At 40.7% G+C, this 15,000-nt stretch overlaps 1 protein-coding gene across 2 annotated transcripts in view; it reads right to left on the reverse strand.

The window, feature by feature from the left end:
* LOC143027662 (guanine nucleotide exchange factor DBS-like) overlaps positions 1-15,000 on the reverse strand; it is a 300,403-nt gene that overhangs the window by 185,260 nt on the left and 100,143 nt on the right. Inside the window, exon 1 of one of the 2 annotated variants that reach the window (XM_076189076.1) lies at positions 13,014-13,285. The exons of the other annotated variant lie outside the window; for it this stretch is intronic. Coding sequence (XP_076045191.1) covers positions 13,014-13,029 — 16 coding nt within the window. The 5' untranslated portion in view covers positions 13,030-13,285. Of the gene's footprint in view, positions 1-13,013; positions 13,286-15,000 lie in introns of those variants that run through there. 2 annotated transcript variants of the gene reach the window in all.

The raw sequence follows: 15,000 nt of genomic DNA on the forward strand, positions 1-15,000 counted from the left end.
TAAAATGTAAACAAACACTTGAACCACTAAGGAAAGCATAACGCGCACAACCTAATTACAATGCTTTGGCGGTCAACAAAGGCGACATCACACAACACAACACAACTAAGGAGAAACGGACCCACCATCTGTCTCGTCTGTAACAAGCCTCCCCACCCCATTAATGGTAATATCTCCCAACCCTCCCCCCATTAATGGCACTATCTCCCCCATACCCTCCCCCCATTAATGACACTATCTCCCCATCCCCTCCCCCATTAATGACATCTCCTACCACTCCCCCATTAATGGTACTTTCTCCCATCCATCCCCCACATTAAAGGCACTATCTCCCCAATAACCCCCCCATTAACGACACTATCTCCCCCATCCCCTCCCTCATTAATGGCATTATCTCCCCCCCCCCCATTAATGACACTACCTCCTCCCTCTCCCTATTAATGACACTATCTCCTCCATTATTGATACTTTCTTCCCCCTCCCCCCTCCCCCATTAATGGTATTATCTCCCCCATCCTTTCCCTTAAATAATGCCACTATCTCCACTCCATACCCTCCCCCATTAATGGCACCATTTCCCCCACCCCTTCCTCCCTTTAATGGGAATATCTCCTTCCTATCTCCTCCTCTCCCCCCACTAATGACACTACCTCCCTCCCCATCCCCTCCACCCATTAATGGCATTATCTCCATCCCCACCCTTCCCCCCATTAATGGCACAATATCTCCCTTTCCCCATTAATACCACTATCTCCCCAACCTCCTCCCCCATTAATGCACTATCTCCACCCAATCCCCTTCCCCCATTACTGGCACTAGTTCCCCCTTTCCCCCCATTAATGGTACTATTCCCCCCCCCCGTCCTCCATTACTGGCACTATATTCCCCCACCCCCATTACTGACACTATACCCCCCTTCCCCCAATCAATGGGACCATATCCCCCCATCCCCCAACTGATGGCACTATATCCCCCCTTCCCCCCACCCCCCCATTAATGGCACTATCTGTTGCACTTCGGCCAATGTGTGGTGTTGCATATTAAATTGCTTTCCATGTTGCATGACAGCCTAGAGCAATACTGCATACTAAGCCATGCAGTGCCATGCAGTGCCATGCAGTGCCATGAAGTGCCACATACTCAAGGACACCTATGTCACTGTGCCTATGTGTAGCTCATACAACGTGGAATTTGGTGATTGCATTTACAAATTATAGGGGTTTTGCGAATTATAGAGCTTTTGCAAATTATAAGGTTTTTGCGAATTATGCTTTTTGCGATTTATAGGGGCGTAGATACGTGTAACCAAATCAAGATTAATGACAATTTACATAATAAATACCCGTACAAAATTAATAAACTAATAACTAATCAAATAAACAAAATGATATACCCAAATTTATCAATAACTACGTAGACAAAAAACTGAAGTAGAAAATAAGAATTATCAAAAACAAATTACAAAAAAAAAATAATAATAGGCGTACAAAATTAATAAATTAATCAATTAACTAAACAAATAAACAAAACTATATACACAAATTAATCAATAACTACATACAAAAAAATTAAGTAGAAAATAAGAATTATTAAAAATAAATTATAGAAAAAAAAATAACAATGGGCAGACCCGGTCCAAGATTTGGGAACTCATCTCACGCGCGTGCCGTGCCTCCCTGTCAAGCTGTCGACAACAGAACTCGAAACTTTTCTAACAATAAACCATCTGACCTGTTTGCTGCCCTGCCATTGTCAACAGGATTTATTTGCTCATTAAGTTGCACATTATTCTTACTGTGGCGAGATTCAGTACGGACCAAATGGTCCTCAGGCTGCCTCCTGGATGTCAATGTAGGTCTTCCTTAATTTATGTATTTATTCACCTAGTGATTGATCTCTCCAAATAAAATACATATGCTTTTCCGTGTGTGTGTGTGTGTGTGTGTGTGTGTGTGTGTGTGTGTGTGTGTGTGTGTGTGTGTGTGTGTGTGTGTGTGTGTGTGTGTGTGTGTGTGTGATTCACCAAGGTCTAGGATCATGTGTTGGACTCGTGATCGACAGCAATTTCCCTCCCGGAAAAGAGCTCAGAGCTCGTATATGACCCACCTATGGGTAATGCTGTGACGTTACACGCACACACACCCCAAACTAACCCGCCCACGAGAGTTGAAGTTACGACCCGCAGCGCAGCGATATTGAAATTATTTCAGCCCTGGGCAGGATTCGAACCCGGACCACCGTAGTGACAGTCGAGGACTCTACCAACCGCGCCATTAAGTCGTGTGTGTGTGTGTGTGTGTGTGTGTGTGTGTGTGTGTGTGTGTGTGTGTGTGTGTGTGTGTGTGTGTGTGTGTGTGCGTGTGTTTTGACCCTCTCTTTAAGGAGACCTATCAGAAAAACATACACAAACACACACAAAAACACACAAATACACACAAACACACACAAACACACACACACACACACACACACACACACACACACACACACACACACACACACACACACACACACACACACACACACACACACACACACACACACGAGGCTTCATGATGGACCTCCATTAACAAGTTTAGCATTTTTTTTTTTATTCTTTTATTATTCTTTTTTCATTCATTGGGCTGAAGAGTCTCTGGGGGTTGTAATTCCTTTCTTAGCCAGACCAGAAAATGTGGTTCCGCGCTTCAAGAGCGACCCATACCACATTTCCCCATAATAAACCAGTCTCTCCATTATTCCACAACACAGAACGGTCCATATTTCCTTGCACGCCTCACTGTCGCGTCAGCATGCATCCAGCTCACGTCACACTAGGTGCACCCAGCTACGATCCAAAGACTACCGGTAAATGCTACTACCGCTACTAGCTCGCTAGTCTGAGCAGTGTTAAGTGCCTCCTGGCGTGAGCTCATCGTTGTTTACTTCCTTGGTCCCTGGAGATAGGAGATGTGCAGGTAATAGCAATGAACTGCGTGGACTGTGTGTCTTGTTATTCTTTCGGTGTCGTAGTCTCTCGGACGCCGAAGAACACAAGTAAATAATTCACCAGGAGCGAGTCTAATGGTGTCTCCTTATATGGGCATCGTTATCGCTTAGATTCCAGACGACTGGAACTATGACACCCCATCCCCTGCATTATTTATTTACTTATTCATTTATTTAGTTATTCATTTGTTTATTTATTTATTTATTCGTTTATTTATTTACCTTTTTACATTGTATTCGACGTCGGCTTAAACAATTTATATTATACAAACTATGACTATTTTCGGTATCTACTGCTAATAAGAATAATAGTAGTACAAGCTGTTGCTGAATTGCCAGTAATAGTTGTAGTAGTAACAGTACTAATATAACTAAGTAACGGTAGTATATTAGTACAATAGTAGTAGTAATAGTAGTATGAGTAGAAAACTTTTGTACATGTGGCAGGAATAGTAGTAGTTTTGTAATAGTAGTACCAGTAGTAGTAGTAATACTATTTGAAATAACAATAGTAGAATGGTACTGTAGTTGTAGTAGTAGTACTATTAACAAAAACAGCAAGAATAGTAGTAGTAGCAACAGCAGTAGGAATAGTAGTACCTGTGACATTGTATAATCTATTATCATCATCACTATTATAATCTTGAATATTCTATAGCTAAATTTGTTACGGGTTTACTGTTAAAATCACACTCCTTGATATCTTTTCTTTCTTCTAAATGGATGGTAGAGTGGTATATGGCAACTGTTTGAATAAAATTAATTGTAGATTATTTAAAATTTTATCGAGACGAGTTTACAAGTGTGAAGAGATGTGGGCACAGTTGCCAATTACTACTTTTCGATATTTAATGACCAAAACATTGTTTTCATGAGTATTTCGTTTATGTAATCGACTGTAAGGAAGCCTACAGTCTGACCCGCAGCAGGATTAACCCTAAGCCTAGAATTAAGCCTAAACCTAAGCTTAGGCCTGACGCATTGTTAGGCTTCCTATAAAAGGATTTGGACATTAAGAAGTACACAAACAAACACATACACACACACACACACACACACACACATTCTGAACTACACAACGAAATGCGCAATGAACACAATGAACTGTTGAACGGGAAATAAGAGATGAACAATATATAATAGACAAGTAAATTGGATTTATGTCATGCAGACGAGCAGCTAATACGAATTACAATGAGACAGATCATGGATGAATACAAGATTATGGATCTGGAGAAAACCTACGACATAGTACTGAGATAGGAACTAGAAGTGTGAGGAAGAAGGGATTATATTAGAGAAATACGTGAGGAATGGTCTTCACAACAAGGGTGTCAAAGGCATAGCCTTTATAGATCTGGAGAAAGCCTACGACATAGTACCGCGGTAGGAACTATAGAGGTGTATGAGAACGAAGAAAGAATATTAGAGAAATATGTAAAGAATGGTCTAAAAAGTAGTGTGTTAAAAGCATTACCTTTATGGATCTGGAAGAAGCCTATGACATAGTACTGAGCCAGGGGTTACAGAGGTGCATGAGAAAGAAGTGTGTTAGAGAAATATGTGAGAAAATTTCTGTAAAGCAGGAGGGAGCGTGCTGTTTATGGCCCGCGGTCCAAATGTGGCCCGCGGAATGGTCGTAATTGATTTTCTTAATTCGAGTTATCATAATTCTTATGATAAATCTGAAGCATCTCTTGTCACTTTGAGGGCCAATTAAGACCATCATGAGGGCCACATCTGGCCCGCGGGCCATGAGTTCGACACACCTGCTGTAGAGAATATATGTATGACTTTGTTAAGGTTGTTTTAACAGTGAAGATGACCATCTATCCTTAGAGTATGATACTTGAAGATGATTTCGTTAATGTGCGACAGCTGTGAGAGGGAAGGTTAAAGAGAAATTGGAGAACAGGTGACAGGTTCTAGAAGACAGATTAAAAAGAAAGCAAGGAAGAAAAGGAAGAAAAGAAAGAAAAAGAAAAGAAAGAAAAATGAGAAAAGGAAAAAAAGAATAAAAGAAAATACAAGGAGGAAAGAGAAAGCACTGAGATTTTGATGATGGTGGAGGAGACGTGAGGATTCCGGGGGAAGAACTGAAGACTGTGGGACAAGTTCAAGTGCCGGGGATAGGTTAACAATGTCCGGGGACAGAGAGCCGAACCCGGAAATGCCGCACATAGTCGGGTTGAACGAAGAAGAAGAAGAAGATGAAGACGATGAAGATGAAGACGATGAAGATGAAGACGATGAAGATGAAGACGATGAAGACGAAGACGATGAAGACGAAGACGATGAAGACGAAGACGATGAAGACGAAGACGATGAAGACGAAGACGATGAAGACGATGAAGACGATGAAGACGAAGACGATGAAGACGAAGACGATGAAGACGAAGACGATTAAGATGAAGACGATGAAGAAGACGAAGAAGACGAAGACGATAAAGACGAAGACGATAAAGACGAAGACGATGAAGACGATGAAGACGATAAAGACGATAAAGACGATAAAGACGATAAAGACGATAAAGACGATAAAGACGATAAAGACGATAAAGACGATAAAGACGATAAAGACGATAAAGACGATAAAGACGATGAAGACGATGAAGACGATGAAGACGATGAAGACGATGAAGATGAAGACGATGAAGACGAAGACGATGAAGACGAAGACGATGAAGACGAAGACGAAGACGATGAAGACGAAGACGATGAAGACGAAGACGATGAAGACGAAGACGATGAAGACGAAGACGATGAAGACGAAGACGATGAAGACGAAGACGATGAAGACGAAGACGATGAAGACGAAGACGATGAAGACGATGAAGACGATGAAGACGATGAAAACGATGAAAACGACGAAGACGAGGACGACGACGAAGACGAGGACGAAGACGAAGAAGAAGACGATGACGATGACGATGACGATGACGATGATGATATGATGATGATGATATGATGATGATATGATGATGATGATGATGATGATGATGATGATGATGATGATGATGATGATGACGACGACGACGACGACGACGACGACGACGAGGAAGACGAAAAAGTAAGTTAGCGTATTGTGTGATAAAAGGATTACCGTGAAAGTTACAGAAAATATATATAAAACTACACTAAGACCAGATATGATCTACAGATCAGAGACGTAGGGAATAAAAAAGACACAAGAAAGAAGATTGGATGTAAAAGAGATGAGGGCATTCAAATGAATCCATGAGACAGTGGGACAGTACAACTATGAGAAATTTATAAGAAAGAACAAGAAAGAAGATTCTTATGGTACAGGTATGTCATGTGGCAAGAAGAAGAAGAAGAAGAAGAAGAAGAAGAAGAAGAAGAAGAAGAAGAAGAAGAAGAAGAAGAAGAAGAAGAAGAAGAAGAAGAAGAAGAAGAAGAAGAAGAAGAAGAAGAAGAAGAAGAAGAAGAAGAAGAAGAAGAAGAAGATTAAGAAGAGGAAGAAGAAGATTAAGAAGAGGAAGAAGAAGAAGATTAAGAAGAGGAAGAAGAAGAAGAAGAAGAAGAAATGGAAGAAGAAGAAAAGAGAGAGAGAGAGAGATAAAACAAAAAACACTGCATTGATGCAGGTATGTCATGTGGATGGACGAAAGTTACATAATGGAGAGAGATGAGAATGAAAGTGGAAGAGAGAAGAGGCAAAGGGAGACCGAGAAGGAGGCGAAGAGGTAGCGAAGGGATGATTTTAGAGAGAAGGCCTTGGTGAGAGATGAATGAAGCGACAGAGGAAAGTGGTAACGACTGGTCAGAAATGCCGATCCCACATACAAGCTGGGAAAGGTGAAAGATATAGTCTATATATACTATAAATGTATACATACACGCACGCACGCACACACAAACACACACACACACACACACACACACAGCGGCCAAAGTGAAACAAAAGACATATGCATAAAGGAAAGGGAAGGGAGAGAGGGGGAGAGGAAGAGGGAGAGGGAGAGAGAGAGAGAGAGAGAGAGAGAGAGAGAGAGAGAGAGAGAGAGAGAGAGAGAGAGAGAGAGAGAGAGAGAGAGAGAGAGAGAGAGAGAGAGAGGGAGAGGGCGAGAGGGAGTGAGGGAGAGGGAGAGGGCGAGAGGGAGAGGGCGAGAGGGAGAGAGGGGAGATAGAGGGGGGAGAGGGGGGGGAGAGAGGGGGGGGAGAGGGAGAGAGGGAGAGAGAGAGAGAGGGGGGAGAGGGGGAGAGAGGGGGAGAGGGAGAGAGTGGGAGAGTGGGAGAGAGAGAGAGAGAGAGAGAGAGAGAGGGAGAGAGAGAGAAAGGGAGAGAGAGAAAGGGAGAGAGAGAGAAAGGGAGAGAGAGAGAAAGGGAGAGAGAGAGAAAGGGAGAGAGAGAGAAAGGGAGAAAGAGAAAGAAGGGAGAAAGAGAGATGGAGAGTAGCGAGAGCAGGGGAGGGAAAAGAGAATAAAAGAGAGTAGAGGAATAAAGAGAAAGTAGCAAGAGTGAGCGAGAGAGTAGAGGGATGGAGAGAGAGAGAGAGCAGCGAGATAAGAGAGTAGAGAGAGAGCAAAGGAGAGAGAGAGTAAAGGGATGGAGAGAGAGAGAGAGCAGCGAGATAAGAGAGTAGAGAGAGAGCAAAGGAGAGAGAGTGCGCAAGCATTCCAACCGTATATTTCCAAAATATTCAGGTCACAAGATCCCACTCGGACGGTAGCGGCCACCCCTCCTTCCCTCCCACTCTCTCCCTCCCAGCCCTCATCCATTCATCCATCCTCCTTCCTTATAGTCCCCATCCATCCTCAACTTCCTCTCTCCCCTTTGTCATATAAATTAATCTCCCAGAAAGAGTCTCCTCTCTGTTCCATCTTTCCCTCTCTCTCTCCCTACCTAAGCCAATGGACGTTTCTGTCCATCATCCAATCTAAGTTCATTTTTCTTCCTAACACCCATAGCCGTGGAGGTCCGGGCGGGTACGAGTCCTGTAACTCGCACATACATGCACACGCACGTACACACACATACACACACACACACACACACACACGCATGCACACACACACACGCATGCACACACACACAGAAAAAATGTCTGCTTCACTCACTCTTCCACATTTATTTTTAATATATATATATGCCGCCAGGTGATTTTATTCATTATGTGGCACCCCCGTTGTTACCGAATATATATATATATATATATATATATATATATATATATATATATATGTATGTATATGTACATACACGATGTCACTGAATGTATGGGTTTGTATCCTAACCCCAAGATAAATAAAAATTAAATCAATTAATTAATCAATAAAACAAATCAATAAATAAAACTTATTAGCAAACGGATGAATAGACAAATAAAAATAATGATGATATAAAATCTGGTGTCATCCAATACAAAATATATAGAGAACGTCCATTGGTTCGAAAGAATGATGCCACACTCTATACACTTTATTCAGGTTAGAGTCTGTTGATTTCATTCACCTAAAAGGAAATAGGCAGGAACTGGTTTATCAACAAAGTGGTTAACGAATGGAATTGGCTTAGTAACTACGTAGTTAGTGAGTGTTGAAACTATTTGCTGTTTTAAAAGAAGATGAGGTAACTTTATAAATAGGGATTAGGTGGTAAGGGACATGGCACTGCCTAGTGCAGGCCTTATGGTCTCTTGCAGTCTCCTGTATTCTTATGTTCTTATGTAATGAGCGCTGAAGCTGCTGGTCGTTTTAGGAGAACATTGGATAACTTTATGGATAGGAATGACAGGTGGTAAGGGATAGGGCACTGTCTAATGCAGGCCTTATGGTCTCTTGCAGTCTCCTCCGTTCTTATGTTAACAGTGAGCTTCATTGTCTTCGTGATTCCTTTCACCTCGCTGATGACCTTCAAGGACTTGGAGCAGTTTCTTAACCTTTTCTGCCCTGAGCGCAGCACAATTGTCAGGTCTAGGTAGTGCAGCAATCGCTATACATTTGCTTACAAGGACTACAGCTGCTACATGGCTACAAGACTTTTCCAACACCCTGTAGAATTTACTTCAGCTTCCCAGATTTAATAATAGTAATAATAATAATAATAATAAAAATAAAAATAATAATAATAATAATAATAATAATAATAATAATTATGATAATAACAATAATAATCTATTTACTTTATTATGGATGACCATAAGCGATTTAAATGAACTCGAAGAATCACGTTGCCAACAAAGTGCCTCTCTGGAAACCTTTAAATAAACCAATAGATAAATAAGTAAAGATAAATATAAATAAAGACAAATAAATTAATAGGTAAATAAATGAATAAATAAAAGTTACCCCCTCCTTCCACCCCCAGTCACCCTCTGTCAACAAACAAAACACCCCAGTGCACACCCGCAAACGAATTTCCTTCCATTTCCTTGATCTAGCTTTCGCTGTCCGTTTTCTCTCTTCTCAACCCCCCACGCCCACCCCCTTGCCCTCCAAGACCCCCCCATCCACCCACCTTAACCCCCCTACCCCCCAAGATCCCCCCCCCACCAATCCACCTTAACCCCCCCACCTCCGTACCCCGGATCTGTGGGTTCTCAACGGCGCCTTCTTGTTGAACAAGTTTAGCACTCCACTTCCCTTCCACCCTCCCGATCCACCGCCCCGTTTTTCCTGAAGCGGGTAATCTCGTTCTCCTTCAAAAGGTTCCTTGACGAAGTGTTGAGGAATGTTATGGGTTTTTTGGTCCACGGAACATCAGAGGATTTTTTTAATTCCGAGCGATAGCAAACTGATCCTTCATACTGATGGTTCTATATTGGCATGGTTCACTATAGAAAAACGCACACACACGCACTTTATATATATATATATATATATATATATATATATATATATATATATATATATATATTATATAATTTACATATACAAAAGAGAAAACAGAGAGAGGACAAGCAGAGAACAAAGAAGCAGAGAAGGGTAACGTGAAAAAGTGGGGATTGCAAAACTAAGTTGGCAAGATAATCTGGGAGAGTGCTTTTATGATTGGATAGGCGAGTAGATGGAGGAGGAGGAAGGAGAAACGAACGCAGAATACTGGAACGGGTGCTGGAAGCTCCAGTTGGTGTTCCAGCGCCTGAGATTGTTTACATTTTGTTATCAAGTTTTGTTATGGCGAGAAAGATGTGTGATCCAGTTTCTGCATTTCATGTCATTTCATTTTAATTTAATTTTAATCTATTTCAGTATTTTTTATCTTATTCTTTTTTTTTCGTTTCGTCTATCTTATTTTGTTTTATATCGTCTTGCTTTACTTTTCGATCATTTGATAATTTTTTATCTTTTTCATCTTATCAAAATATTTTTTTTTTACTTTTTGATCTATTTGATCATGTTTATTACTTAATCATATTTTCCTTTCATCTATTTTATTTTCATTTTATTCTATTGTTTTATTTTAGCTTATTTTATTTTTTCAGGTGACAGTCTTCATTCTGTGTATGTTGGGGACCCTCACATCGGGAAAGAGGGGCCTCGTGTGTGTGCAACCCTGCATGACCACCTGCCTATCCCCTAGGAGACGAAGCAGCCTCAGTGGCTTAATAACCCAGCTCGATAAGGTTCTATACATAATTAGAAGTCTATGCGAAGTGTGGATCGTGTTGAAATGGCCGTGAATAGAGCCTGAAACCAATGCTCCATCAACTCGATCTTAATTAGATCCGGACACTGAAGTGCGACACTGGTATACGGCACCTTGGATGTCCGCTCCTGCAGAGAGGGTTTGGGAAGCCATGAGAGGGAGACTTGAACTTTCTAGAAATTTCTAGAGAACAAACACGGGACTCCAGCGTTTGAAGCAAGGACGCTAACCACTGTACCACGAAGTCTCGTCTCTACACACACACATATATATACGTATATATACAGTATATATATATATAATGTATGTAACACACACACACACACACACACACATAGCATTACCCATAGATCGGACCTACGAGCTCTGAGCTCTCTTCCAGGAGGGAAATAGCTGTCGATCACGAGTCCAACACGTGATCCAAAGACCAAGTGAATACAAGTGAATACACATACACACAGGTGCGGCACCATAATATCATCAAGCCGATCAGAACAGGCACTGACCGGTATAAGAAGAGCCCCATACCGACATTTGTGGATTTGATCAACAACAAGAATTAACATTGTTGTACAACCCAGCTATTCCTTAGTTTGCTGGGTTTTTTTTGTTTTTTGTTTTTTAATGCTTGTAACAACATCATTTCACTGTCATAGTTTTATAATGTTATAATCTTGTAGGAAGTATATTTTCAGCAGTAATGCTGCTAAACCCAATAAACCAGATATCATTATTACTATTATTATTGTCATTATTATTATTATTATCATTATCACACACACACACACACACATGTATATATATGTATATATATATATATATATATATATATATATATATATATATATATATATATATATGTATTGGGAGACTTGCATATAGTATAACGCCTTTACACATGTACGGATTCCCCAAATCCTCCAATGCTTGAGGTCGTGGGTAAAAAAGGGCTATGACCTACAACCTTGCCTCAGGTGTGATGAACATTCACAAGTATATTAAATACACATGAACAGATTCGCTTAGGGTCGAGCAAAATAATTTATTATGGAGTATTATCGCACCCAAGTGATTGAGTTCTGATAATCAAGATATAATTGATTTGGTACACATGCGCGCACACACACACACACACACACACACACACACACATATATATATATATATATATATATATATATATATATATAATGTGCGTGTGTGTGTGTGTGTGTGTGTGTGTGTGTGTGTGTGTGTGTGTGTGTGTGTGTGTGTGTGTGTGTGTGTGTATGTGTGTGTGTGTGTGTATACACTACGTGTTCTTACTCTGTGTAATATCTTAGAAAAACACATATCCGCACATCACAACATATCCAAGTTGAATACTTTCACACATCCAAAGTAAACTACGCAAAACTTTAGTTGCTACTTGGGAAAGGGGAAAGCACATCTGTTAAACACCTGTGTTCAACACCTGCACCCAGGCAGGCTTCTGTACTCCGCGTAACGGTGAGGACAAATCCCTTTAGTGCTGTTGCTATTTTTAGATTTTATTCTGGTGAATATCAAGCAATTCTATTAGATTGTAGTAGTAGTTTGAGGTCCCGGCTACTACAAACCCTCTTCTACCCTAAGGCCGTCTCAACAGATAAATTAAATCACTTGATATTAACGAAAGAATATATAAAAAATATGTTGTTGAGATGAGGGGAATTATGCGAGAAATTACAGTAATTACTCGTATATGTACACATCTGTACCAACAGAGTTTCTCAAAAATATGTACCGATTTTCAGTCAGGGTGAAATTAAAAAATGCATGGAGGTGTACATGTCCGGAAAATTAACATTAATTCTGTACAACTCTAACGAGATCAATGTAAATTTTCTTTCAATACCAATATTTATTTTCTGTAGAACTGCAATACTAGGAGTATTTTGTGCAGAACTTCAGTTATAAAGGTATTTTTCTTCTCTCCTAGTTTTCCTAGCGTTTCTGTTGACTAAGCTTTAATTAGCTTTTATCTCTGGGGATTTCTTAGACTAATCTACAAATCGTCCTCCCAAACCACCACTACCACCGCCCTTGCCATATAACTTCCATGATAACCTTCAGTTAATCCTTTATAACCGTTGGCAATGCAATTTAAACGAGGTTACATATCTTAAACCAAACCGTTAGGATCGAAGAATGATGAACAAAAAGTTGACATGTAGGGTAACCATGTCCCTCCCAGTGCGCAGATCACAAGTACTTTCAACCCCAGATATACACAGGCAAGTAGACAATATGCTCTCTCTATTATCATCTAAAGAACTTTCTACACTAATTCGAGATACTGTCATACACTCTGACATCCACAAATATTAACCAACACACTTTTTAAAATCTTGACAGTTAAAGGTAAACGTAAGACTTGGAGAAATAATGTTTACCTGCATCCTCGCTCATGTCACTAGGCAGACTCTTGAAGTTCACTTATTGCACTTCCTATTGGTGTAACACGTGGCTCTATATAAAATATACACTTCACTATAATATTCATTCACTTTAGATTAGCACAACACTGCCGGAACTAAGAGAAAACAGAGCAATAATGGCAACATATTCTGTCAACGCATCACTTCCACCATACTTCGTACTTGAACTGTGTCCCAACGGTGTTTAGTGTGGAGCTGAGCGAACACAGCTGCGCTTGGGTATCGTCTGCTACTACCACCGAATGACCCACAACGCTAAATGCCAATTAGGGTTTTAGAATAACAACCATAAACACAAACAAGCGACTATACTAACACCAACACCATCCCCACGTGTACGAAGTAAGAAGAGAGTAAGCCTATTAAAACACTCTTCAATTAGTAGCTTGGATTAAATATTTCGAAACATAAAAGCTAGCTGGCAACTGCGCAACAAGCGACGTGACTTCTCATCACTGCATGCCTGCTAGATACCTTGAGTTTGTATTACAGTTCAGTAATATTTTATCTTTGCTGCATGGGGTATAACCCAAAGACAGATAATAGTAAGGTAGTCAACAGTTGAAAAAATAATATAAAAAGGGTGGCGAGGGTGGCAATACGACGCAGGTGTGGTTTAACGGTTGACGTACGGCGTTGTCAGTTCTCTTCTCCTTTCGTTCAAGAAGTTATGTTGGTCATGTACGGATTCGGATACCACATCTGACACAGAATTTGAATATATTTAATCATGTGTGATGAAAGTCATGTACTGCACGTGAAATGATACAATGACAAAAGTTTATGACACGCAATTTCACGATAATACCTGCCACACGCAGACACAAGTTGCTTGCCCTTCTCTTAACGCTCGGACGTTATAGATAACCCTATCAAACAAATTACAGCGCAATTAACGACCCCGAAATAAACGCCCTTGCTACCTCACGTAGACCACCTCTTGTTGGTAAGGGGTGCGAATTGTAGACCACAACAGACTTTCAATCAAATCTACATCAGTGACTTGGCGGAATGCAGCCAAACTGCTTTTCACTGGTTCTTCGGTCAGCGTTCATGAGCATGAATTCACAGGCACAACACCGAAAGTGAAATACAAAGCTCCCTCCCCTTTCTCCCTCCTTCCTCCCATCCCCATAATCTCCCTCCTCCCTCCACACTCTCTATCTTATCACTTGCCAAGTTAGAAGTGGCATGTATATCAGATTGAAGTTTATATCACACACCTACGCTTTCCAGCCACCACATCAACAACCTCATCCAATGTGACTGCCCACGCTTGTGACGTTTCCATTACATAATGCATATTTCAGAAAACCTGTGTGTGTGTGTGTGTGTGCGTGTGTGTGTGTGTGTCTGTGTGTGTGTGTATACACAGTATGCGTGTGCCCTGGTGCACGCGCTTACCCAGACCACACGTGGTACTGTTCCCACGGGTTTGGGTGGGAGGAGGAGGGGGGACCACAAAGTGCCCATAAGAGCTGATGCACGCGTTTGAGTGTTCTCTTGAGTTAGTGCACGCAATTACAGAGAAGTTATGAATGAATGCATGGGTATATACAAACACGAGTACATCTTTATGCACAGTATGTATGTATGTATATATATATATATATATATATATATATATATATATATATATATATAAATATATATATGTGTGTGTGTGTGTGTGGGTGTGTGTGTGTGTGTGTGTGTGTGTGTGTGTGTGTGTGTGTGTGTGTGTGTGTGTGTGTGTGTGTGTGTGTGTGTGTGCGTGTTCAAGTAATCATATGCACACAGTATACGTATATGTATGAATATATAGTTTGAATGTTGATGTATGCATATTTCCCTACATATTTATGTCTGGATGTGTTTACCAATATATTATCACATGTGCAGTATCATACACATATGACCTATGTGGATGCATGTATGACCTCATATATAATTCCTACATAAG

This window comes from Oratosquilla oratoria, chromosome 8 (genome assembly GCF_046742065.1).
Source record: "Oratosquilla oratoria isolate Oo_2021 chromosome 8, ASM4674206v1, whole genome shotgun sequence".
NCBI classification, from domain to species: Eukaryota; Metazoa; Arthropoda; class Malacostraca; order Stomatopoda; family Squillidae; genus Oratosquilla; species Oratosquilla oratoria.